We start from the raw sequence: 27,668 nt of genomic DNA, 5'->3' as shown, positions 1-27,668 counted from the left end.
ATCAAACCATAAGAACAAAACTGAAAATCTTTGAAACAAATGAACACAAACCCTCATAAGCCACACGCTGGCAAATAAATAAAAGTGGCTTATTTCAAATGCAAGGTAAGCAAAGTAAATGAAATTTCACATTGATTCTAACACTATTTTTTTTATCCTTCACTTTTCAGTTTTATTCAGATGGCTTCCACTTATGTACAGCACCAGTATATACAAAAAATAAATCCACAGCTACGAAAATCTGAAAAACAAATTTGAAATGTTGTATACAATAAAATTACAAATGGAACTCGTCTGGACATTGAAGACGCTGCTTTTTAAGCAATTTAATAGGATGAAAAGTCCTGAAACGCAGTCCTGCTGGTTTCTCGTTTTCAGTAACAATTACCAATGCAGAGACATAACATCACAAGAGAGTGAGACAAGACGCTCTCACAGTATATGTTTTCAAATATATAATTAGTAGTAGTAGAAGCAGTAATTCGTCAGGTGACTACATTTTAATAATATGTATAATAAGTAATATACCGAAACTGGGTGGAACTGACTATTATTTTAACAGGTAACATTGTTTATGTGAAATACACAGATTTAAGAAAGCAAATGGCTTGTTTATGATCAATATTTCTAGATTTAACACTTAGAAATGGCTCTTTTACATTTTGTTCTCATTTGACCCTAATATGACAGATCGCAAATCTAATATCTTTGAAAAAGCTAAACACTGTAATGATGATTGTCTATTATTGCCATTTTTTGATTCCCTTTTTTAAATTAGTATTAGAATATACAGCACAAATGACCACAGGTTAATAATATAATATCACCTTTGACGGCGTCAATTAAATCAGCGGCTATTGAACAGCCATCCAGACGCTAGGAAAATGAAAGTGGTGTTTAATAAACGTGCAGCATGTATCGCAAAAATGTATGATTCTCATTGAGGTCACTTTGGAATGAGATTAGAAACATTTGCTTGCCATATATTTTATATTCTAGACATATACTCCCTCCTTCCATAATGTGAAAGGAACTAGGATAGAGAAACCAATGTTTCAGTGTCAGCATTCGGACTGAAGGAAGATGGGTATTTTGTATCTCGGCATCCAGCTAGTAAAGCAGTGAATCAAGACAACTGACAGAGCAAAGTTTTCATCAAGGTCTTTGTTTAATACACAATAGATATTTTGCTTATTTACTTTTGCTTTGTATAATTATTCCATTGATAGATCTGAAAAAAAGACAATTAAACTAAAACGAGTGCCATCGGAATTATTGCCTTAATGCTTAATGATAGTCACCAAAATAAAAAAAACATACAGATATTCATGAAGGTCCTAATCACTAGCATGCTTGCACATGTACATTGACACATTTTTATTCCTTCCTTGGAGATACAAATATCACTATAGCCCGTGAAACAGTTTCTAAACACATTTATCACTGTGGGACGCACACACACACATACACACACACACACACATTCATACACATATATACTGTACACATATGTGCACAGTATATAGGCATATATTTAAAAAGACACAAACAAAAATATGATTTTCTTTAAAGGTAAAAGTATGGCTTATTTTCTTGGAGGTTTTTCTTTTTTCACTTTCAATATATATATATATTTTTGTTAAACTAGAGACTTTTTACAAAAAAAAAAACATAAAATGTGTAGAGATCGTGGTATGTATGCAACTGTGTTCTATCTTTCTCAAGGAGAATATTAGATATTTTGCCTAGTAAACAAAAGAGAGCAATATAACAACTCTAACCCTATTACTTTTTGAACATATCTTGAAGAGGGCCGGGAAGGTATTTCATGACGGTATCTATGATACTTTCTTCCTCCTCCTCCTCTTGATCTCCACAACCTGCTGGTATTGCCTTCTTTGGACGAGTGAGACTTCCTTCTGCAGCTACTTCCATCGCTGCTTGGGCTTCTGCCTCTCTCTCTTCCTTCTTTTTTATACCGTACTGAAAAGAAAAAGAGAAAAACACAAATCGTAACTAAAGCATCCTGGAATGTCTTTCGTCGCATAAAGGGATAATTTTCCTGCAGATCATCTAATTTGGTCTACCTCATTCTCTGTATGAAATGTCCTGACGTTGCACTCTATGTGGGAGAAACTGGACAAACACTCCACTAAAGAATGAATTTCCACAGGTTCCACATCAAGCATGGCAACACAGATGTTCTTGTAGCAGCCATGGACACTGTGAGAGGGACTTTAAAGTCACAGGGCTTATGGGCAACTTTAGAACACAGCAAGAGAGAAAAGAAGTGGAACTCAGGCTAAAACTGAACACATTACAACATGGTTTGAATAGAGACAAGAGTTTTATGGCCAGATATAAGGATTGTTTGCATTTCTCGGACTGACACAGACAACTTGTCTACAGATCCACATTATATTGAAAAATTTCAAAAGACTTTGTTGGACAGCTATCTTATCCAAAGATCTTGACTAGACTTGTTTAATGAAACTTAGCCTGAAGAGGTCTATATATTATTAAAATATGAAAAAGTTTCTGTTTTAACAATGTGTTTACACATATTACTGTAGAAATGGAACACACATGAAATGCATGTGTTTTAAATAACAATCTATTATTTCCACTCTAAAACTCCAACACTTCACTCCCAGATAATCAATCAAGGCATGAGCTGGGAGAACATTGTGCACGTTTTGCATGGAATAGCAGGCTGCTTGGAGAGGTGCGAACGGATTTAAGGTGGGCCAGATTTATGAATTTTCTCGTAGGCTCTGGTAATTCTAGTGTTAATTTTTTACATTTAAGATGTCTCACTTAAAGGTTTTCCAATTTTGTATCAGTCCTAGTGTCTTTATAAACACAGGGAACTCCCGTTTCTGCATTACATCTTCCCTGAAGAAGGGGCCTGAGTTTCCTCGAAAGCTTGGATATTGTAATCTGTTCAGTTAGCCAATAAAAGGGGTCATTTTACTTGACTTCTCACTACGTGGCATAGTAAATAGAGCCTAAGCTATGAAATGTCTAATGAATCAGTCGTACAATCCGGCACCTTCTTGGTTTTACAAGGGTAAATCAAAAAGAAAATTATGAGGTGTGATCAAAAAATACGGTGAATGTTTTAAAAAAGAAACGTTTATTGCAATAAAAGATTTACAACTACTAGCCAAAAAATACTCTCCTGCACTTTGAATGCACTTATCCCAACGCTCCTGCCACTTTGTGAAGCAGTTCTGGAAGTTTTCATTCGAGAGTGTCTTTAGTTGGGCTGTCGTGGCTGCCTGGATGTCCTCATTGGATTGAAATTGTTGCAGTGTCACCATTAACCGATTTTTAACATCTGATGGGTTTCCTGAGCTTTTTGCAATTTGAAATAAAATTTCATGTTAATGCGTTGCTCGATCTCCATTATTAATGACAAACTTGAAAAAAAGACTTGAACTCAACAGTGGCTCACAAACGACTGACAGTATCAAGTCACAAATTAGGCTCTAGGATGGACATGTCCGAACCAGCATTGAATAGTTTTGCATTGCTCTTGGATGGCGCTGTGCATCAACATTCACCGTACTTTTTGATCACACCTTGTATGTGGTAACCACAATGTATAATAAAGAAACTTCACAAAGGCTTATGGGTAGTTTAAACACGCACAGTGCAACACTCTGCTGTTAGTCTAGTTGAAGCCAAGGCCAAATGAACATGGATGCCATTGTTGAACAATTCGTTATAGTGAGGTTTCTTTAAATCCTCTTACACCCTGAGGGCATTTTTTGACAATCTTCACCAGAGGCGGGAGATACCCCAAAATAAAGCCTTATGTTCAAAAAAGAAAGTCAGGACAGTCAATTTTTCACTAAAACCTGATAGATAACTTCTTAAACGTGATAGAATCGGTGTTTGTGTCAATCTTAAACATTTCTATTCTTAGAAACTGCTGCTAAACTAGGAAATAAATAACAGGCACTTAAAGTAACATGTTCAAATATTTGTTTTCTGATGCAGTACAGTGATCCCCCGCTACATCGCAGTTCAGCTATCGCGCCCCCGCTACATCACGGATTTATTATTATTATTATTACTAGGGGGCTCCGCCCCCTACTTGCTTCGCTCGCCCACCAACGGGTTTGGTTTACCGGATAAACAATTTAAAGAGAGTATTTTCATGGGAATTGTTACATATGCATTTTTTTCATTTTTACTCAAAAAATTTTGTATAAACAATATGGCGTGGTTAAATCTCTTTCTTGCGGGACTTATAACACCGCTTGCGCTGTGAAGGGGGGGTCAGAATGCACGCTAAAGACATGCGATCGGTTCAGCTGCTGTCTTGCTGCTGGCCAGCTATGTGTTGTGCTTGTCACGCTTTGCGTGAATCACTTAAAAGCCTGTACAGCAGCTGTCTTTTTGCCATTTCGCGTCTCTGCCGCTATCGTTCTGAAGGAGGTGGGTTTGGGGTGAGGGCTGAACGCACGCTAAGGAGAAGTACTCGGATCATCTGCTGGCTTGCTGCAGCTGCTGCTGGCAAGCTGTGTGTTCTGCTTGTCATTGTTTTAAGAGCTGGGAGCACCTGAAGTGTGTCTGCCAAAAGCATTCCAACAAGTTTGATGTCCGTGAACTTGTTTTAAATTGTTTGTAAGTAGGACATGACGTGCAAAAGTCACCGTCTCACGAGTTTTGCTTCCTAGGGTTGTAATGTGTAATCTCGCGTGTCATCAAAGTGTCTCTCTGAGATAATCAGGTCTCGATCGCTTCACTCAACCCCCCTGGATGCACGCTATGCTCCTGCCACTTCGCATCTCTCCTGCTCCCGTTGTGAAGGTGGAGAGCTGAACGCATGCTAAGGAGAAGCGGATGGATCAGCTACTGGCTTTGTGTTGCTTCTGCCAAGATGCCCGTTCTGCTTGTCGCTCTACACGTTGATTATTTAAAAGCCTGTACAGCAGCTGTCCTTCTGTCTCACTGCCTTGTCTTGCGTGACGTTAAAATGTCTCTTGAGGGATGTCAAATTGTCTTCCGAGAAAATCAAGTCTCATCTCCCTGGATACTCATATCCTTAGCCTGACATCCACATATCATATGTGTTTACAAAGTGTGTTTTAATAAGTTTACATGTGTTTAAAGCATGTGGGAGGGGTATTTTAAGGCTTACACTATAAAAAAAATGTTTATTTATATGACCTTTCTATATCGCAGATTTTCACCTATCGCTAATGGGTCTGGAATGTAACTTCCGCAATAGGCAGTGGATCACTGTATATCTCATGTACAAGTAATAGCAGAGCAGTTTTTTCACTGAGGTGTTCCCAGACATGTCAACTGTACCTTTGTACTGTACTGTACCAGTGTACAGTTTTATGTTGATAACACAAAGAAATAAATAGTTACAGCACTTGGCACCATGAGTCCCCCTCCCTGCTTACTTAAAACTCTCCAAATGAGTATCCAGGTTCAGAATAATTTTATTGCACATAAAACAGTGAATTATATAAAAACTCTGAACCCAATCCCCTAATGCACTCTTACACCCAAGTACCCCCCTACCACACCTACACGTTTACATGAAACTATTTACATTGTTTGCTTCAGCTTCAAATAGTGTATTTGTTCATTCTGCATGCCCTTAGCTGTGTCTCATTATGTCGATATATGGACATCAATGTAACTCTGGAGACGTCACAATTGCTGCATTCCAATGGTGTAAAGTTTGCAAGTGTGTGACCTATTGAGTCAGAGCTAAAGACTTGGAAATATGAGGTGGTACTTGCCAACGATTGCTTTGTGATTTCTCTTATTTGGAGAGCACAAAAGGAACTGCCTAAGAAAACAAGGCAAACACGGTCTTGGTACACAATCCAAAGCAAAGTCAAAAACAGAGCACTGGTTCAAAAATCCAGTAATCTCAAAAGGGACAAAACACAAGTAAACACTCCACTCCCTCGAACACTCGAAATGAATCACCAGGAACTATGAGAAAGGAGGGGTTAGTATGGATTGTGCAGCCGTGATAAAAATGATGCGTAAATGCATATATAGTTTATAAGAGTTGCACTAAAATGTAGCTATGAGAAAGCAGTGTTAAAATAATGTTTTTTTAGCAGTTTTTTAAAGTGCTCCACCGTATTAGCCTGGCGAATTTCTATCAGTAATCTGTTCCAGATTTGAGGTGCATAACAGCAGAAGGCCACCTCACCACTTCTTTCAAGTTTAGCTCTTGGAATTCTATTTGGACCCTCATTTGAAGATTTAAGGCTACAATTTGGAGTGTAAGGTGAAAGACATTCTGAAATATAGGATGAAGTGAGATTATTTAAGGCTTTGTAAACCATAAGCAGTATTTTAAAGTCAATTCTAAATGGCACAGGTAACCAGTGTAGTGACATCAAAACTGGAGAGATGTGCTCTAATTTTCTTTTCCTAGTTAAGATTCTGGCAGGTCCATTCTGCACTCGTTGAAATCGATTGATGTCTTTTTTTGGGTGGTCCTGAGAGGAGTGCATTACAGTAATCTAGTCGACTGATATCAAAAGCGTGAACTCGTTTTTCAGCATCTTGAAAAGTTTTAAGGGATCTAATTTCTTAAGTGAAAAAATGCTGTCCTAGTGATCTGATTAATATGTGATTTAAAATTTAGGTCAGAGTAATAATTACCCCTAAATTCTTTACCTCTGTCTTGACTTTTAAGCCTAACAGATCAAGTTTATTTCTACAACCCTCTTTATATCCATTTTTTCCAATCACTAAGATTTCTGTTTTCTCCTTATTTAGTTTGAGAAAATTACCACTCATCCATTCAGAAACACAAGTAAGTCATTGGGGTCGGTGAAACAAGAGAGTCAGGGTCATCAGGCGCTATTGATAAATACACTTGTATGTCGTCAGTATAGCTGTGGTAGCTCACGTTATGCTTTGAGTTAATCAGCTCTCCAGGCCTGGCTTTGAAAACAACTGATATAAAACCTGAAGCAGAAATCTCAAGAGAGATTCTAAGCTTTCATTTCATTGGGACAGATTTTCAAATTCACTGAGAAATAAACCCTTTCATATACAGCCCCTTAATGTTCAGAGGTGGTGGGCATGATGATTATCAAACCTGCTGAATGCACGTGATTTAGATTGTTGTCCTGAATTCGACTCCAGGCGAGTTTGATTGCTGGGAGGCCCTTTCCCATGAGAAAATACATTTGAAAAGATTTCACAATGTGGTACTTTAAGAATTATTGTAAATAAATGAATGCAACTTTCTCATAATAGGTATGCAATGCAATTGAGGAAGATTTTTCATGGTAGCATTGGTTACGCGGTACTCCTGGATTCAGTGCCAGAAAATTCAAAATATCTTCCTAATAGAAAATTATGGGTAACTAGCCACACTAGGTAATAGAATAGGTAAAAGATATTTGATATCCATTACCCTTCAGTGCTTTCCATTGATATCCATGTGTCTGAATTTCTCTTAAGCATGTTCCTGTTAAGACTTCTTAAGCAATGTGTAAGTAAAATTTTAGTATGGAATCAAGCAAGGTTTTGGACTTCATTATTGCGGAAATAAATGAAAAACATTGACCACATTCAAAAAATATTTTACATCAATGATCTAAAAGAAGGTATATCCCCAACTATTGCCATCAGTACAGTGGTTACCATGGACAGGACACAGAGAGAAACAGAGCATCATTTTGATTTATGCAGAGATATACTGAAGCATGTTAAGGTATAGAGAAAGATGTCATGTGTTCTCTTCATTATCATGCAGAAATGATGATGCTTCATTTACTATTTAATGGGCTGTACCTTTTTGCAATGGTTTAATTTTTAAGGATACTTTTTGTGAAACGTTCAACTGTGAAATTAATTCTGCCTTCAAAAATGAAGGTTGTGAAGTACTTCTGTGCTCTTCATTTTTTTATGTTTATTTTTGTTTATAACACACTATTCTACTACATTGTGTTGCCTGCTTGGGCCAGCATGGCGGTGCAGTGGTCACGTAGGCACAATACATAGAGAAAATAAAGGCAGTGTGCTCCGTGGTTACTCTCTCAGGTGGGCGTTAGCATATTATAATCTCTTAGACCAGTAGCGTGAGTTTATCAATTTATAAAATACCGGAAATTATACAGTAAAATCAAGCCCCGACTAATACATGGGAGAACTTAAATGTGAGTATATACGGTATGTATGTTTGTGTGTTGGTATATATGTGTGTTCATGTATGTATAATGTTTTCTTTTTGATTTTGTTTTTAATAATTCCTCATCTGACTTTTATTTCTTACTGTTACCTTTTATTCAATGTAACGCACTTTGGTCAACCTCTAGTTTATAAATAAATAAAACTAACTAACTAACCTGGCTTTGTATGATTGGCCCTTGTAACGGACAGGTGACCTTTTCAGGGTTGGTGCCTTTGATATGCCTTTATAGGGCTGTGGGCGGTACCTAGACAACGATGGACAGGTGGCCCCACCTCTTGGGGCACCATTCACAGAACACATACTTCCACATGGGAACTAACCTAAAATACTATAAATATAAAACTATTACATACAAAGCGCTTTAATTTAAATAGAAAAGACATAAAAAGAAGCATAAACACAAAATTCAGAATATGAACTGGCAGACACATAAGAGAAGAATTTCTAAAATATTTTTATAATGATCAGATAATATCACCCCTGAAATGAAAAAACTGCTAACTTTTTTTTGGACACCATACATGTGTAATGCAGATCGGGCAGTGAGGTAAAAAGGTGAAGTAGAGTACACAGGGAAGACGTGCCCCACAGGTGAAGAAAAATAAAAGCATTTTGTTGTTTTTTATCCGGTGTCAGTCTGTGTCAGGTCGGGTGCATATATATCACCTTGTTACAACAGATATATAACTAAGCATACATACACACATTATGGTCTGAACACTCACTATCCATCCATCCATTTTCCAACCCGCTGAATCCGAACACAGGGTCACGGGGGTCTGCTGGAGCCAATCCCAGCCAACACAGGGCACAAGGCAGGAACCAATCCCAGGCAGGGTGCCAACCCACCGCAGGACACACACAAACACACCCACAGCACACACTAGGGCCAATTTAGAATCACCAATCCACCCAACCTGCACGTCTTTGGACTGTGGGAGGAAACCGGAGTGCCCGGAGGAAACCCACGCAGACACGGGGAGAACATGCAAACTCCACGCGGAAGCGAACCCGGGTCTCCTAACTGCGAGGCAGCAGCGCTACCACTACGCCACCGTGCTGCCTGAACACTCACTAGAATAACTAAAAAGAAAGAAAACTAAAAAAGAAAGAAATGAAAACTTCTAACTTGGTAGTCTCAGTCCCAGTGAGGCACTGTACAGATGTATTGCCTGTTGGTACAAAGAAGCCCTTGTAACATCTCTAGACACACTTCTGCCAAATGTTTCTTTAGCTGAAAGTCCTCAGTGTTGGAGTGTCAGAGAGAGAATGTGCAGCATTGCTCATAATGGCAGTCAGTTTTGTTTTACTTTTCTGCTTTGCTATGACCTCCAGGGGGTCCAGAATGTGTCCTATAACTGAGCCTGTCCTGAAAAAATAGATCCAGCAACATTCTTTCAGCCAAAGGGTGAATCATGTACTCGAGGACATCAGTGGAAATTAAGGAGAACTGCATTTAAAACTGAAGCCAGGAAGCACTTTTACAAGCAAAGGCATTGTTCAGAAACCATTAAGAAGGCTAACAGAATGTTAGGTTACATTGATGTGTGCTCAAGCTTTATAACACACTGGTGAGGCCTCATATGGAGTACTGTGTGATATTTTGGTCTCCAGTCTATAAAAAGGACATAGAAGCACTAGAAAAGGTCCAGAGAAGAGCCGCGAGGCTGATTCCAGGTTTACAGGTAATGAATTAGGAGGAAAGATTAAAAGGTTTAGGAGTTGTAGAGGACTTGACACTATCAACTGACAGACGGTGTTCAGAAGCCATTAAGAAGGCTAACAGAATATCAGGTTATATAGTACCCTGATGTATGTAGTACAAGTCACAGGAGGTTCTGCTCAAGCTTTATAACACTGGTGAGGCCTCCTCTGGAGTACTGGGTACAGTTTTGGTCTCAAGGCTACAAAAAGGACACAGCAGCACTAGAAAAGTTCCAGAGAAGAGTGACTAGGCTGCTTGAAGCAGAAACCTTGACAATCTTTAAGAAGAATCTGAATGAGATTTTGGGACAGCTTAGCTATTAGCTAAACAAACTGGCCTTATGGACTGAATGGTCTTCTCTCATTTGCCAAATCCCTTATTTTCTTGTTATATTCTTCTGTTCTTTAATTAGCTTGTTGATTCTGTGGGCCTCTTTTGAAGTGATGTTACCAGTCCAGCACATCACAGTGTAGAAAATTGCACTGGCAATCACAGAATAATAGAAGATGTGAATGATGACCCTTTCAACATTAAAGGAACACATTCTCCTAAGGAAGAAGAGCCTGTTCTGCTCTTTCTTATTTAGCTCTGAGACTAGTCCACCCTATCATTACTGTGGCCCCCCAAGTACTTGTTAGGAGCTCACCACCTCCACATCCACTCTCTGAACTGTGACCGGACATAGAGGCTCTTTGGTGTGGAGAAAGTCAATAAGCAGTTTTTGTTTTTTGCTGCTGTTAAATTGCAGACAATTCTCTTTGCACAAAAAAACAAAGTTCTCCCCCTGACTCCTCTCCTCTGCCTCATCCCCCTTATCAACACACCCCATAAGTTGCAGAATTATCTGAGAATTTATCCAGGTAACTGGACCTTGTGTTATATTTATAGTCGGAGGTGTATAGAGTGAAGGGAGAAGGACACAGGCCTGTTCTTTGTGGTGTTCCAGTGTTGCTCACACAGACTCCTTGAGTCTCACAAACTCTGGTCTGCCCGACCGATAGTCCATTATCCAGGACATCATCAGCTCACCCACCTGTATATCTCTGAAGTACCTTAACAAAGATGGCTGAATGGCATTGAAGACACTGGTGACATCAAAAAACAGAATCCTCACAGTGCTGCCAGCTTTAGTCAAGCAGATAGATAATCGTATCCTTCACTCCAATCTTTGATTCATTAAGTCATACAAACACATTTGCTTGTTTACACCGAACCTGCTGCTGAATCTGCCCTCTATCAAGTAGAATGACATTAGCCTGTTAATGAAGGTATGGACATTTTTGCAATCTCTTAATGAATGTCCAACCTACACTCTTCAATTTCCTACTCTAAAATTAGGCTGACGTCCTTCAACATCTGCAATAAGATGCTGCAGATGTTCTATCAGACGGTTGTGGCGAGCACCCCCTTCTACACAGTGGTGTGCTGGGGAAGCAGCATAAAGAAGAGGGACACCTCACGCCTGGACAAACTGGTGAGGAATGCAGGCTGTATTGTAGGCACGGAGCTGGACAGTTTGACATCCGTGGCAGAGCGACGGGCACTGAGCAGACTCCTGTCAATAATGGAGAATCCACTGCTTCAACTAAACAGGATCATCTCCAGACAGAGGAGCAGCTTCAGCAACAGACTGCTGTCACCGTCCTGCTCCACTGACAGACTGAGGAGATCGTTCCTCCCCCACACTATGCGACTCTTCAATTCCACCCAGGGGGGTAAACGTTAATATTATTCAAAGTTATTGTCTGTCTGTATACCTGCATTGTTATCACTCTTTAATTTAATATTTTCTTTATCAGTATGCTGCTGCTGGAGTATGTGAACTTCCCCTTGGGATTAATAAAGTATCTATCTATCTATCTATCTATCTATCTATCTATCTATCTATCTATCTATCTATCTATCTATCTATCTATCTATCTATCTATCTATCTATCTATCTATCTATCTATCTATCTATCTATCTATCTATCCCCAAAGTTACACTGGAACAGCTTCCTGACTAGAAACAGTGCATCTTTCTCTCTTACAGTCTGTTCATTTTTCCACTGCTATTAATCTTTCCTTGGTCAAGGTGTGACCTTACAACCATTAAATTAATCAAAAGAAATGCATTAAAGAGGCCATAAGCAACCTTGCCTACTGCCTATAAAATATAGTACTCAGTTTAATGTGACACTCTTTAGGAAAAACAGAGAATGCAAACAAACAAACCAACGACGATCGGTATTAATGTTTCCTTTCTTGATGTGAAAGACAAATGAAGAAGACAAACCAACAGAAAAATAAATAGATTGTTATAATAGCTATGAAACAATATCAGAGGACCTCTAAACAGTGGAAAGCGTGCCGAGTCACTGACTGTGACAATGATAACAACCCAAAGGAAATAGAAAATGAAACTTCACAGAAAATTGCATTTGACTGCAGTATGTTAGTTATGAGTGAGGAAGCAGAAATTCAAAATGTAATGAATATCAGAAATTTGAAACCTTAGCATAGAAACACAATAAAAAAAAACATTGATGAACTTCAGGCAGAGTTGCTATAAAACAGCATGGGGGCTTACAAGCATAATGGAGAAAACACAGGGTCATGGAAAGACTAAGGAGTTTGATCAATGGCAGAGTGAAATGGAAAACGATACCACAAACAGTGTTAAGTGCGGAAAAAGTTAAAGAAGGCATCGGGGTAATTTGGGGAGAACACAAACATACAAAATACTTAGTGGAATAAAGGAAATGTAATAGAGGGGATGTTAGAGCAGATGTAAATAAAGGGTCTACCCACTTTTAAATATATAGAAGGGTATAACATACGGAAAACTCAAGATATTTTTGATGCTGTAATGTTAATTCAAACTTATTTTTACTGACTCCTATCAGTGAACCCAGGTAAAAAAAAGTGCACTAAAATACACTTAATTTAAGTGCACTTATTGTGTTAAAAGTGTGCTATTTTCAAGCACTAATTTTGTACTAAGAGTGCTAATGTAATATCATTAGTGTAACTAAATATATACTTAAATACAACTAAGTGTACTTGAATGTGCTATTTTGAGACACCATTAAGAAAGATGTGCTTAATATGCTTAAGTACACTTTTTTTATTGTACTTTCATAAATGAACTTTGTTTCTACTTGAAGTATATTTGAATCCACATTTTAGAGAATTGTTAATACACTTATAATATATAGGAAATATATTTATATTTCAATCAAAATGTAAGGATAATACATTGAAAACATATTTGTGATATATTTCAAATGTATTTACAACTCAAATATAGCATACATTTTGTATATTATATACCAGAAATGCAGTAAAATACACTTAAAATGAACAATAGTGTATGAAAGTACACCAAAAATGAACTTATATTTAAAGATGCATAGCACAGTATTTAGTAATGCACTAATTTTTATATATTTTAGGGACAGTGCACTTTGCCTGAGTACAGTTAATATCAATTTTAGTATTAGTGGAAATTAGCCTATTTAGATTATGCACACTGAAGTACTCAATGTATTTTTAATTAGTACATTTGTATTATATTTTATTTGCACTTATTTTTAGCACACAACAACAATAATGTGTTAGAAATGTACTTTCTGATATTAAGATATATTTTTAGTACAATTAAGTATATTTTATTTTTACCTTTGGAAGGATAAAGCACCAATGATTAAAGGTAGGATGAAGAACCTGGACTTGGCGAATACAGATGTTGGGAAAAAAAAAAGAAACTACACCCTCCTCCAATTCTGTGATTTTATTAATCAGGAACTTGAGTTGTCATCTTAACATCTTTAAACAGAGAAATTACATCTCATAGAACAATATATTGATAGCTTCTGAATGTTTGCTTACTATTAGGAAAAGATACTTGGGGAAAAAAGTAAATCCATCCTCCCAACTTCCACAATTTTTAATCAGCCACTTGTTACTAGTCAAATGCACAAAGACAAGTTCAATACCGAGAAGCGTAAGAAACTCTATAAAAGCAAAACTTTTGTCAGACTGGGGTTCTGGACCACTTGGGGTTGAGCTCACATCTTGCCAAGATGAAAGGACGTCAGCCGTGACTTCACAGAAGCACTCATTGCTGCCCATCAAGTTTCAGTTTCAATCAGTTTTGCTGCACCAAAGAGCTTCTACGTCCTGACACTATTCAAAGATTGGATGTAGAGGTGGTCTGCTCCTACAAGTAATTGGGGGGTCCACATCAATGACAGGTTGGACGGGTCTCTGAACACAGAGGAACAATAGAAGAAACAGCAGAGCAGGCTGTGCTCCTTTAATGTGAGTAGTGACATCCTTCACATCTTCTACAACTCTTTGATGGCCAGTGTGATTTTCTAAGCTATGCAGTTGCAGGGCTGGTAAAATCACTTCAAGAGAGGCCCACTGAATCAACAAGCTCATATAAAGGGCTGGTAGCACTCCCTGGAGGTAGTTATTTGAGGGAAGAATGAAGATAAGACTGAGTGCCATTATGAACAATGCTGCACATCCTCTCTCTGACACACCAACACCGAGGACATAAAGCCAATGAATCACTCAGCAGAAGTGTGTCAAGAAACGCAATGGGGGCTCCTTTATATCAATGGCAATACACCTGCCAAATGCCACACTAAGATTGCCAAGTTGGAAGTTTTCTTTCTTTTCCATTTTCTTCTTTTTTAGTCATTCTGGTGTGTGTTTAGTCCAAAGTGTGTGTTTGTATTAATTTATATAAGGAACTTCTGGGGTCAAATAAAGTTCTGCCTATCTATGTATGTATGCTTTGTCCATGCATGTGCGTCAAGAGTGTTCATCAAAGGTAAGCACTACTCTTCTGGGATATGATGAGGTGGTGTTGCTGATGGTATTGTCACTTTGTTCCACCCACAGCTTCAAGAAGACAGCCAATGATGACAACTGACTCTGCATGTTACGACCCAGGCACTATTAAAGCCAAGACACTCCTAGAACGAGGCGTCTCTCACTTTGGGATATTGGGCCCCCATCTAAAATCGTAAACACTCTAAAGAGCTTGTCCCCGCTTGTTTTATAGGTACCTACTTGTGTTTTGTTTCTGTTTTTGCAGCACTATGCGCCTGTTTATCTTTTTGAACAACTCAGTAATTAAAGGGAGTAACCCGGTTTGTGCCCCAACATTTCTTTTCAGGACTTGTGTGTTCCTTCAGTTAATGACACACACTATCTATCTATCTATCTATCTATCTATCTATCTATCTATCTATCTATCTATCTATCTATCTATCTATCTATCTATCTATCTATCTATCTATCTATCTATCTATCTATCTATCTATCTATCTATCATATAGTGCCTTTCATATCTATCTATCAATTATATAGTGCCTTTCATATCTATCTATCTATCTATCTATCTATCTATCTATCTATCTATCTATCTATCTATCTATCTATCTATCTATCTATCTATCTATCTATCTAGACCCTTAATTCAGTATTCTGTAGAAGCCCTTATGGCAGCAATTACAATTTCCAAGTTTTCCTACGTAAATCACTACAAGCTTTGCACACCTGGATTTGTCCAGTTTATCCCATTCATCCTGACAGATCCTCTCAAACTTAATTAGATCAGATGGGAAACATCTGTAAACCGCCATCTTCAAGTCACTCCAGTTTAAGTCTGAGCTTTGTCTTGGCCACTCAAGAACAGTACAACATTTTTCCCAAAACCACTTTAGGATTGTCTTGGCTGCTTCAGGTCATTATAACACACACAATACTCCTGATCCCTTCTTCCAATTGTTTAATCCACATTGCACTCTGTGGGTTATCTCTGCCTCTAGTTTTCCCTATTCTGCTGTCACTGATCCTAGACATTTAAATTCATCCACTCTTTTAAATACCTCTCCAGGCAGACTAACTTCTGAACCCTGGTCATCATTAAACCACATATATTCTCCCTTCTTCCTATTTATCTTCCATCTTCTATTTTGCAAAGCCCTTCTCCATTCATACAATTTCCCGTGACCTCTAGGGGGCACCACTGAGTGCCTAAACCCCAGACACAATTACATCAAGGCAGGCCGGTTGCAAATAAATATTTTTTATTCACAATACCTTCTTTTCCAAAGTCCACACCACAATCTCCAGTGAACACAATACCTCCTTCCGCTGCTCCAGTTGAGTTTTGCCCTCCGTTTCCCTACTCTGACTAAACCCTTAAAGCGGGAAGGCTTCCTTTTATGATAGGTCCAGGAGTACTGTCAGAGCCACAGCTTCACATAAGGGAAGCACTAATGGGTCATACGGAATCCTCCCAAATCAGGGAGGTATATTCCCAACAGCACACCCTGGTGGCAGGCAAGGTCAGAAATTACAATCTATTACCACATTTAATTCCCTTCTCCATCTCTTATTTACATATATATTTATTTCTCCCTTTCCTTTGCTTATTGTTGTCTTATTAAAAAGCCCTAAGCAATTCTCCTTTAGCTAAGCTCTCCTTCTCAGGGGTGGGGTTTGATTTGTTTTTAATTTGTTTGGTTATAAATTGATCTATTTGTATGGAATGATTACAATAAAATTAATAAAATAAAAAAAAAAGAAATTACAGTCCCAGGCAACCCTATTGGTTTCCCAGCTGGAGCAAATCCAAAGGAGTGGAACCCCTTCTTATACTGGGGGATGAATTGTTGAAAATCCTCCAGTCCATCCATTATTCTTTTATTCCGATTGGGATAGGAATCAATAACTATTCCAGCCAGGATGAATCTCCTCTCAGGTTGTCCTTCCTGGCCTGGCAAGGATTCACCTTCCATCCCCATCTCATCCACAATGACAGTTACACTCAATAAATGTTAAGTGTTAAAAAATGTAAGAGACACAGATCCAATACATATATTAAAACAACAGTAAAATGACCTCCAAGTGTTCTGCTGCTGCTGCATTCTTTACACGACTCCTGTCCAGGAGCTGCTCCTGGCTCTGATCACTAATATGAGGTACAACTGAACCCCATCGTTATGCATGAGGAGGTTTGAAATTGCCTTGGTACTAGTAAGCTGGCAGACATCCTGTCTTGTGTAAGCCTGACAGCGTGGCACTGAGGTGGAAAATGAAAAGTGGATTCTGTGAAGGTAAGGGTCCTCAGTTTGCTTCACCCAGCACTGGTATAGAATGTTATCTCGGCACAGCAAAATTTCTATAGGCAGCAGACAAATCATTCTTCTGAAGTGCCTCATTGATCTTCGGATTGTGCCGCGTCTGCAGGATACACTCAGATTAATTTGCAATTGATTCCCTTGTGCCATAGATCTTTTTGGGCTTAGGAACACAGCTGTTTGCCTCAAATCAGTGTGTTTATAAAGAGTGTCTTCTTTTTCATTCTTTTTGTTCTGGAGAATACATGTACAGTAAATTGAAGTATTTATAAAAAAACAGGGGAAAAAAGAGAGTTTTAAAACTACATTAGTAATCATTATTCTGGAGTCAATGACTCATTTAACACGCGGGGTTAAGGCTGTGAAAAATGAGCATGATAAGAGAGTTTCAGTAATTTTGGGAAAAGGAATTTGTCAAAACAACCGCAAATAGATCCTTCATTTAATTAAAAATCATCATTGATATTTTTATCATTATAAGACTTCGTTGCCTCAAATAATCTGCCATGCACCCCATTTAAAATGGTTAAACACCGTCAAATTCCACAGAATAGAAAAGATCCCAATGTGAAAACAAGGGAAACCATCCATCCATTTATGATCACAAGGAGAGGCAGAGCACATCTGATAACTTTAAGGCTAAGGCAGGAATAGCAACAACAACAAATTATTTCTTGTACAGCCCAAAATCACACAAGGAACGCCGTTTTAACGGGCTGTGTTTTCTGAACAGAAGACAAGAAAACACACCAACAAAAGGAAAACCTTGTAGGGGAAAGAAAAAATCCAGAGTGGTCTCCCCTCGACTTTCACATATACTCATATATGGGGATGGATATTTGAGGAGTAAACTGCAAGACAATGATTATATTTTTATAATATGTGCATTAAAGAACCATCAACAACAAATCAAATCAAATGAATAATATATTGAACGTTTATTATAAAAGTAAAGTTGAATAAATAGGACTCTGCAGCTGCATGAATAAAAGGCAAGGTACCACTTCCAGTTTACGGAAAGAGTGCAAAAGTTGATAGAAATGTATCTTTTGTATGTAATACTTGTATGCAAAATTTGGTTGACCTAAGTGAAACTTAAGTTATTGTGTTTATACACACACACACACATGCACACACACACCTACACACACACAGAGACATAATTCCAAAAATGGTATTTCCGAACTCAGGAAGGTCTAAAACGTCGAGATTCATCAAAATCTCAAAATGGAATTTTTGGAGGATTCCAATACATTCCCCATACTTTGTATACGAGAAAGTCAGGGAGGTCTAAAACATCGAGATTCATCAAAATCTCGACATCGAATTTTTGAACGATTACAATACTTTTCCTATACTTCGTATTCTCTTCCAGGTAGGTTGGGCGTGTAATAAGTGCCCAAAAATGGAGTAAATGCAACACACAAAACAGAACACAAGTACAGTAATCCCTCGCTATATCGCGCTTCAACTTTCACGGCTTTACTCTATCACGGATTTTATATGTAAGCATATTTAAATATATATCGCAGATTTTTCGCTGGTTCATGGGTTTCAGTGGACAATGAATCTTTTAATTTCTGGTACATGCTTCCTCAGTCGGTTTGCCCAGTTGATTTTATACAAGGGACGCTATTGGCAGATGGCTGAGAAGCTGCCCAATCAGAGCACATATTACATATTAAATAAAACTCCTCAAATATATTGTGAACACGGGGGCTGTTCGCACCTCTAGAGTATACAGCCGCTCCTCAAAAAACGCTGAAAGACTACCTTCACATTGCTCCCTTCCTTGCTGGGCTTACTTGTAGGTTGCTTTGTTGCGCGATATGCTTCCTGCACGGTGCTTCACATACTTAAAAGCTCAAACAGCACCTATTGATTTTTGATTGTTTGCTTTTCTCTCTCTCTCTCTTGCTCTGACATTCTCTGCTCCTGACGGAGGGGATGTGAGCAGGGGGCCTGTTCGCACCCCTAGAGGATACGGACGCTTGTCTAAAAAATGCTGAAAGACTTCCTTCACATTGCTCCCTTCCTTGCAGCTGCTTTGTCAAGCGATATGCTTCCTGCACGGTGCTTCGCATACTTCACAATCGATTTTTGATTGTTTGCTTTTTTCTCTGTCTCGCTGACATTCATACTGAAAAGCCCAGACAGCCCTATTGATTTTTGATTGTTTGCTTCTCTCTCTCTCTCTCTCTGACATTCTCTGCTCCTCACTCGCACTCCTTTGAAGAGGAAGATATGTTTGCATTCTTTTAATTGTGAGACGGAACTGTCATCTCTGTCTTGTCATGGAGCACAGTTTAAACTTTTGAAAAAGAGACAAATGTGTGTTTGCAGTGTTTGAATAAAGTTCCTGTCTCTCTACAACCTCCTGTGTTTCTGTGCAAATCTGTGACCCAAGCATGACAATATAAAAATAGCCATATCAACATATGGTTTGTACTTCGCGGATTTTCACCTATCGCGGGGGGTTCTGGAACGCAACCCCCACAATCAAGGAGGGATCACTGTAATCCTCTTTCTAGAGCTCAATGGCCAATCCATCACGGCCACCTCACAAATGCAACACAACAGTACAAACAGGCTCGGTCTTAGGTATTATGGGGCCCTAGGCAAAAGGGGGGTCCAGGGGCCCCCTGAGGGGGGCAGAGCCCCCCTGGAAGCTCTGTGAAATGCGTGAAAATTAGACCAAGGAGTCGATCTGGGGCCCCCCCGGACGCCAGGGCCCTAGGCGGTCGCCTACTTTGCCTATGCCTAAGGCCGGGCCTGATTGGGACAAATAATGCTGTAGTATATTTAAGTATATATGACAATTGCTCACTTGGACAATTTGTTTTGGGGGCCCCCAAGAAGGCGGGGGCCCTAAGCTATAGCTTGTGTAGCTTATACGTAAATCCTGCACTGAGTACAAATGAATTTGTTCTTGCACAGCCCTTCTCATCTACTGCAGAGCATTGTGACAACTTGCAAGGCAAAATGTAAGAATAGATAATACCACTCTCTAATGACAAAACAATCACTTATAAAGATACAGATTTGTTCAAATACATCAAAAACAAAATAGAAACTAATTAACAGAAATGAAAAACAACAATACCTGTCCATCAGCTACTTGTAGACCCACAGTCAGATAGTAGAAAAGGAGTCAGACAAGCCAAACACAGTCAGAATCCTGGAGAACTCGGCCTACAAGCCACCTTCCTCCTATTGGTCATTCTACAATTGAGTCAGTGCTGGGTCGGCCAACCAGATGAAAGGACCCTTCTACCCCATGACTCTAGTGCTCCTTTATCTGAGGTGACTTTTCCATAGGCAGAGCAAACAACTTGGCAGTAGAGCAGTGGCACCAACAGCCAAATGAGAACACAGAGAAGGAACCAAGATGGAGCAACATTAAATCATTAAATATAAAGCAAAAGCTCAGCGATTCAGGAAAGCGTCAGAGTGGAGTCGCTCTTCCTCCCCAATTGAAAAGAGCCAGTTGATGTTGTTGGGCTATGTTGCAAGGATGCTCCCCCAGGTAGCTTCCCCTAGAGACCCTGCTGCAGACCCACGACACGCTAGAGGGATTATGTCCCTCAGTTGGCTTGAGAATGGTTGGGAGTTCCCTACTAAGAGCTAAAATCTAACCTATTTGGCTTGCATCAGAAAATGAAATGAGAATTTTTCATATTATTGAATGCAACCTGAAATTTAATCTCATTTAAAATTCTAGCCTCATGGTGGCATGAATGCCATAACAGCTCAACTATGCCTCAGATCTGATCTTAAAATTCTGGCAATGATTATATTTTGCACTGCTTTTTGACTTATAAGCAAATACACTTTGTAAGTTAAATTATCACATAAGACCTTGTCATAAAGGACAGTTAAGGATGAGACAGATTAGCTTTGATTTAGCGTTTGATTTGGTAACTCTGACGGTAAGGATCGCCGCTGGTAACTGGAAGGTTGCCTGTTTAAATCCCGTTTACTGCTAGAAGGGATCCTACTCTGTTAGGCTCTTGAGCAAGACCCTTAACTTAAAAATTACTCTGGAGTGCTGTACAGTGGCTGACCCTGCGCCTCTACCCCCTTGAAAAGACAATTTCCTGTCAGGGATTAATAAAGTATAACAAATTAAATCAAAAAATGAAACTTATGTTCTGGTTCTGTGGTCAAACAACTGTACCTTGTCTATCCAGAGATCCATTGTTCCAAAAGACCCGTGGCCTCATGTATAAATGGTGCGTATGCACAAAAATGTTGCATACTCCCCTTTCCATGTTCACTTCTAGATGTATAAAAACTAAACTTGGCGTAAAGCCACGCACATTTTCACGGCGGGGTCCCCCCTTACGTACATTTCTGTTGAGTTTTAAAATTGGCGGCAACCAGCGTCAAAGCAGTGCTATTGTTTCTGTGGTTTACTTTTCTTTATTTGATTCACATCTGTGATGCAGTTTTTATCAAATACACCGAAATTAATTACATATCGTTTGCACATTTAATTAACTCGATTGTGATCATTCTGTAACAATATAATGGTGCACAATATGGCCAAACTATTACAACTACCATGGCTGCTTTAGGGTTGTTAGAAGACATCGCAAATGGAAGAAATAGAAGAGAGTGCGTATTTATATATTATGATGACTGGCTTCTAAGCTGATTTCGATTTCCAAGAGCTCTCCTCTTGGAGCTGTGTGCTGAACTGACGCCGGCTTTATAAAGGCAGACTTTAAGGGATTGAGCCCTACCTGCTCCTTTGCAAGACCTATCCACTCTCGGGTTTTTAGTCACAGGAGCTTTTCAAAATGAACTTTCTGACTGATTGGGTATTTCTCAGTCATCACATAGTTGTGTCATGTCAGCTGTATGGGAAGGTATTATCTGCTTGTCATGTAGATAGATAAGATTTTCTTACACTGTGGTTGAACTGGAAAACATAAAAGAGCAATTCGCAGCAACGTTAGGTTTCCATATGTAATCAGTAGCAGTCAACTGTACACACATTGCTATTGCAAAGGCGCTGGGCAAGTTACATCAGCCAGGGTGAATCACCAAAAGAATAAGCTGGCATTATATCATCTATAGGTGGAAACCTATAAAAATGTCAGCTCTGTGCAGTTGCAGGTGTTTTTTCCAACTAGTGTGGCAGTCCTTTTAATGATAGTGAGCCACCTCAAAGAGCCATGTAAAAAGCAGAGAATCGATCCTTTGTACTATAAAGACACCTTGAGAGAGGGAATTTGCTTATGTAAACAGAAAGCTTTTCCACTCTATTAATGTGCTGCTCTATACTCCAAAAAAAGTGTCGCATTGTGCAAACATGTAGCGTGCTCCATAATGTGGCACACAATCGTGGCTTGCCCATACCTGAAGAAACGCTGTATGATGTAACTGACAAATCGAAGAGTGTTACAACTTTGTTAGAATGTAATTAGCAGAATGTAAAAACAGCTAAATCAGATGCAGAATTTATTTTTTTAACCAGTTCATTTAATTTGTGGTCAATATCACATAATACAGCCCTTATATTCCTTAGTTCATTGGCCACATCTCTTACAGAATTTTGTGACCCCAGAACAGTGTCTGTCAGCACACACCCAGATGGTCGCCCAGAGGTTTCCGAGGCAGAGGTGCGTTTGCAGCCAGTGCCTGAAGATGTGCTCAGCACAGCAGCACCATAACTGCCTGATCATCGCACGGGGGTCAGTTTTTGTAATATTGTCTGAAACAGGATAAACAGACGGCTGGCTGCGACTCACCTTTTCATGTCAACTGTGATATCTGACCACTTATTTTTTATTTCGGGCATTGTGTGACTTTCTGAACTTGAACTTTTGAGTGTTTCCTCCACGTTTTTGTGGCTCATAACACTGCGTAAGCCAATAACTAGTATGTTTTTCCTTGCCTCCTCTTCACAATTGTTGAAATTCTTCTTTTTTCAATGGTTTTTGCCGTTGTCTTTTAACCAAATGCTGAAAGGAAGGTGATATTTATATTGAATTGCATATTAAAATATGCAAAATTCTGGGAGGAATTGTGGTGGGGCGGCAGGCACGTGCACGTGAGTTAAATTTCACACTGATCGAGATTTATGGGGCTTAAGTGGTGGAAGTTGGCCTACACACGGTTTTGTGCATCTGGATTCTTCTGTGTGTATCCGTATGCCATGTTTTAGTGTGAATTCTACACATGGTGCTATACATGAGGCCCCTGGTCTTTGCTTTGGTGTTCATGTGCAAAATTTAATCGTGTCCTAAAATTATTTATAGAAAGCAAAGGTCTCCATGTGAAAAAATAGTTTCCCTTCGGGGAGCCAATCCCAGCCAACACATGGCACAAGGCAGGAACCAATCCCAGGCAGGGTGCCAACCCACCGCAGGACACACACAAACACACCCACACACCAAGCACACACTAGGGCCAATTTAGAATCGTCAATCCACCTAACCTGCATGTCTTTGGACTGTGGGAGGAAACCCACGCAGACACAGGGAGAACATGCAAACTCCACGCAGGGAGGACCCGGGAAGCAAACCCAGGTCCCCAGGTCTCCCAACTGTGAGGCAGCAGCGCTACCCACTGCGCCACCATGCCGCCCCTAATTGAAAATATTAAATCAAAATAATAAATGTACAATAGAAATGATTCAATATTTACCTTACCTCCACAGAGTTACGTGTTTCAGTACATTGTTGTTTATCTTAGTACTTGAGAGTGGCAACATGCTGCATATTGGCCTGACATGAAAGTAAGAATTTTATTCAACTCTGTATGTGTGACAATACAATTACTACTACAACTAACACATTCTGACCTTCATCAGAAATGGAATACATTGAAGCTTCTCTTGCCTGTGCAAGCAAGTTGTAAGGACTGGTCACATTGATCTTTGAAAACCCTGATAAAATGCTTATTAACTTTTTCTGCCATCAGTTGCATGTTTTGTCACACGTTACGACCAAGAACATCTGCTAGCTGAATTTTTGTAATCAAGGACAGAGTAACAAAATGAAACTCAAAAGCATTGATTAGTAGTTAGTTACTGGCAAAATAGCAAATGTACTAAATGGTAGACAGTTAACAACAAAAAGTGACCCTGAAAGCAGTAACCTTTAGAGTTTGCAGAAGTTACACAATTTATGGGGTTTAAATTGCTTGAAAATGAAAAGCCATTTCCAAGGGCAAAGTGTTTTTTTTTTTTTTGTTCCAACATCTGATGTGTTTGTAGTTTTCAGACACTGCATGGATATGCTGTGTATCTTATTATATATTTAGACACAGCAGGCTGGAAAAAAATTCAAGCTATTAGTAAAAAATTAGTAATTCAACAGGGAGCAAAACAACACAAGTACAAATAAACCATAATAGGAAACATTAATACCTAATAGATTATATCTTTATTTGGAAATACAGGAGGCTATCGTGAACCGTGCTACACGCCGTCTCTGCAGTTTCTATCCTCAAAGTATTCAGATCTTAAACAAACTTACACAGGGTTACTCCTAACTGTTTTTGCAACATATAAATGGTAACTGTGCTGTTTGTGTATTTGTACATACTTCATACTTACTCAAATTGTACTATTTGAATCTTTTATTTTGTATAGTTTTTCCTATTATTGAGTTAACTTATTGAAGTTTGCAAATGTTTTGTTCAGGAATTTGTTGGATTTATGTAGTGGTTTGCACAGTGTTAGTGTAATGGTGGGTTGTAATTGTGCTGCTTTGTGTTGGTAATGTCTTGTATTTTCATGTTTGCACCTAATAAAAGTCCATTCTGGTATGTTTCACATGCTTAAAGAGATTTTAATTCAGATTCTGAAATAACCTTCATTCATTATGCAAGTCTGTTTGTATTAGTTTGTTGGTTGGGTTTCTATGTTCTGTGTTTAGAACATCCATCCATTTTCCAACCCCCTGAATCCGAACACAGGGTCACGGGGGTCTGCTGGAGCCAATCCCAGAACATTACATAAAAAATTTGACAAATTAGAGGAGACAAATCAGTCCATCAAGCATGTTTGTATATCTAATAGCTAAGCTGTCCCAATATCCCATCCATATTTTTGTTAAAGGTTGTCAAGGTTTCTGGTTCAACTCCATGTCTCGGTTGTGTGTTCCAATGTCCCACAACTCTTTGTGTAAAGAAGTGCGTCCTGGCTTCAGTCTTAAATGCACTTCCCCATAGCTTCTTCTGATGTCCTTGACTTTTTGATTCACCATTAAGTTGAAAGAATTTTATAATAATCTAGACAAGAACAGGCCATTCAGCCCAACAAAGGTCGCCAATCCTATTTACTTAATTTCTCCAAGTCAAGTTTTGAAGGTCCCTAAAGTCCTGCTGTCTGTCACACTATTTGGGTTGTGAAGACAAACTTCCAAATGTTTGTGTGAGTTGTTCCCTTAACAAGTTTACAATTGTGTCGTTGTGTTCTTGAAGAATCATTTTAAAGTCATTCTCATTCATTTAAGTAAGCTACTATCTATCTATCTATCTATCTATCTATCTATCTATCTATCTATCTATCTATCTATCTATCTATCTATCTATCTATCTATCTATCTATTATAGAAGGGCAAAATTTCATATATTAGGCATAAATAGCATATTAGCATAAATAGGCATAAAAGTATTTAATAGCTTCTAAAACATTAAGATTAAGCATAAATTAGAGTGTTAAGCAAATAAGATAGGTCAAGCAAATGGTTAATTAAAAAATCGGTCATATTGCATTATTTTTTAAGCTTGAAGGAAAGTTACCCCAGTATTAAGAAAGCAAGAATGAGAACAGGACAAGAATGACGCACAGAAACTAATGGAGGACAAGATAAGACGGCATGAGAAGATCTGTTCTCAAGGAGGCCAGAAATCAGGGAGCAATACCAGTAACAAAGTGCAGGAAAAATGGTTCTAGTAGGCACGTACGAAGCCAGCTGGAATAGTGAATCAGCAAGATGGCAAAAAGGTATTGCTGCCAAGGTCAGATGATGTAATGTGTGGAAAATAACAAAATATATTCTAACATAAATAAGTTTAGAAAATGATAATAGCATTTAACCTTAGTGCAAAAATTAAAAGTAAAACAAGCATGCCAAGCAAATGATTAAATAAAGGCACATGCCATATTTCTTTTTAAATTAAAGGTTAAGCTTCAGGCCACCATTATAACATAGTTGGGAAGGCTTAGGAAAGGAAATGACACAATGAAAGCCCAAAGATGGTAAAAGGAAGCCGTCTGCCCAGCCTTAGACCAATCAAAAATAAGCAAAACAGAAACTAGAGAGAAACAATGGACAGTAAAAACAGGTGCAGAATGAGCTAATTGAATAAGGACAAAGTGATAAGAAATGATATATAAGTTTTGGGTTTGGAACTGTTCGAGGCTCAGCTCAATTTGGCTGTATTGGGTTGAGTCCTTGTTATTATTATGGTTATTTTATTGCAATAAAACTATAGACTCTGTATGCCTAACCATTGAGTCCTAATAGCCTTCATTTCAGGTAAAAAGCGTTCTGGTGATAATTTTTCACTACAACACTATCTATCTATCTATCTATCTATCTATCTATCTATCTATCTATCTATCTATCTATCTATCTATCTATCTATCTATCTATCTATCTATCTATCTATCTATCTATCTATCTATCTATCTAGTTTTTGTGTGTATACTTATTCTTTTATTTACTTACTTATCATTTATTTATCTAAAGAGCTTCTGTAAAAAGCCAAAGTCCCCCCTGGAAATGATAAGAATTAGAAAAGCCATTTCGGCTGGTTAGAAACTATGTTTTACTTTCCATACATTTTTTCAGTTCATGAGTTAATTTTTAAAAATTGAAATTTCAAGCTTTATTTTCACATGTGTTTTAATTTTATTTCTTTGTCCAAGAAAGACTTTAATTTTTAAGTGAGTCACGTAAAAATTTTACAGTCTCTGCAGGCAGATGATGGGATGCTCGAAGTCGCCTCTGGTTGCTAAAGACCACCTTCCAAAAAGTATCAGGATTTGTGCCATGAAGACTCCAATATAAATTCCAACACATCACCAGTAGCCCTTTGTCCGGCATTACGGATTTGATCTGTGAACAAGTACAGTTTAATGATTTCAGTTCTGGTATTCTGGTTCTCAATGCATAGCTTCCTGGCTTTGACTCCATTCTCTGTTTTAGTGTTTTGGCTTCTATTGAATAATAGTGTTCTAGTAAATGACCCCTTACAGTTCATGTACGACTGCAGTAATGGTTTAGCATTCTGGTTTCCATAAGAAATAAGTCTCTTAGAAACCTGCTTTATTTTTAGTTTATTTGTTAAAGGACATGCATATCTCCTGGTCTATTTTCTAATTACATCTTAGCAGTGCTTTCTCTTCCTTTTTGTCAGCAGACTATTTGAAGCGGTTGACACAAGTTGTGTCACAGGGTGTTTTAATGATAGATAGATAGATAGATAGATAGATAGATAGATAGATAGATAGATAGATAGATAGATAGACAGATAGACAGACAGACAGACAGACAGACAGACAGACAGACAGACAGATAGATAGATAGATAGATAGATAGATAGATAGATAGATAGATAGATAGATAGATAGATAGATAGATAGATAGAAAAGGCAGTATATGAT

At 38.5% G+C, this 27,668-nt stretch overlaps 1 protein-coding gene across 3 annotated transcripts in view; it reads right to left on the bottom strand.

Annotated features, from left to right (window-relative positions):
* Window positions 1–1,149: 1,149 nt before the first annotated feature.
* LOC114654936 (complexin-1) overlaps window positions 1,150–27,668 on the bottom strand; it is a 177,950-nt gene continuing 151,431 nt past the window's right edge. For all 3 annotated transcript variants that reach the window (XM_028805807.2, XM_028805806.2, XM_051929946.1), the window contains exon 4: window positions 1,150–1,983. In XM_028805807.2, coding sequence (XP_028661640.1) covers window positions 1,786–1,983 — 198 coding nt within the window. In that variant the 3' untranslated portion in view covers window positions 1,150–1,785. The remainder of the gene's footprint in view (window positions 1,984–27,668) is intronic.

This window comes from Erpetoichthys calabaricus, chromosome 7 (assembly GCF_900747795.2).
Source record: "Erpetoichthys calabaricus chromosome 7, fErpCal1.3, whole genome shotgun sequence".
Taxonomy (NCBI): Eukaryota; Metazoa; Chordata; class Cladistia; order Polypteriformes; family Polypteridae; genus Erpetoichthys; species Erpetoichthys calabaricus.
Note: the sequence above shows the minus strand (reverse complement) of the source record. Positions and strands in the feature narration are given on the sequence as shown.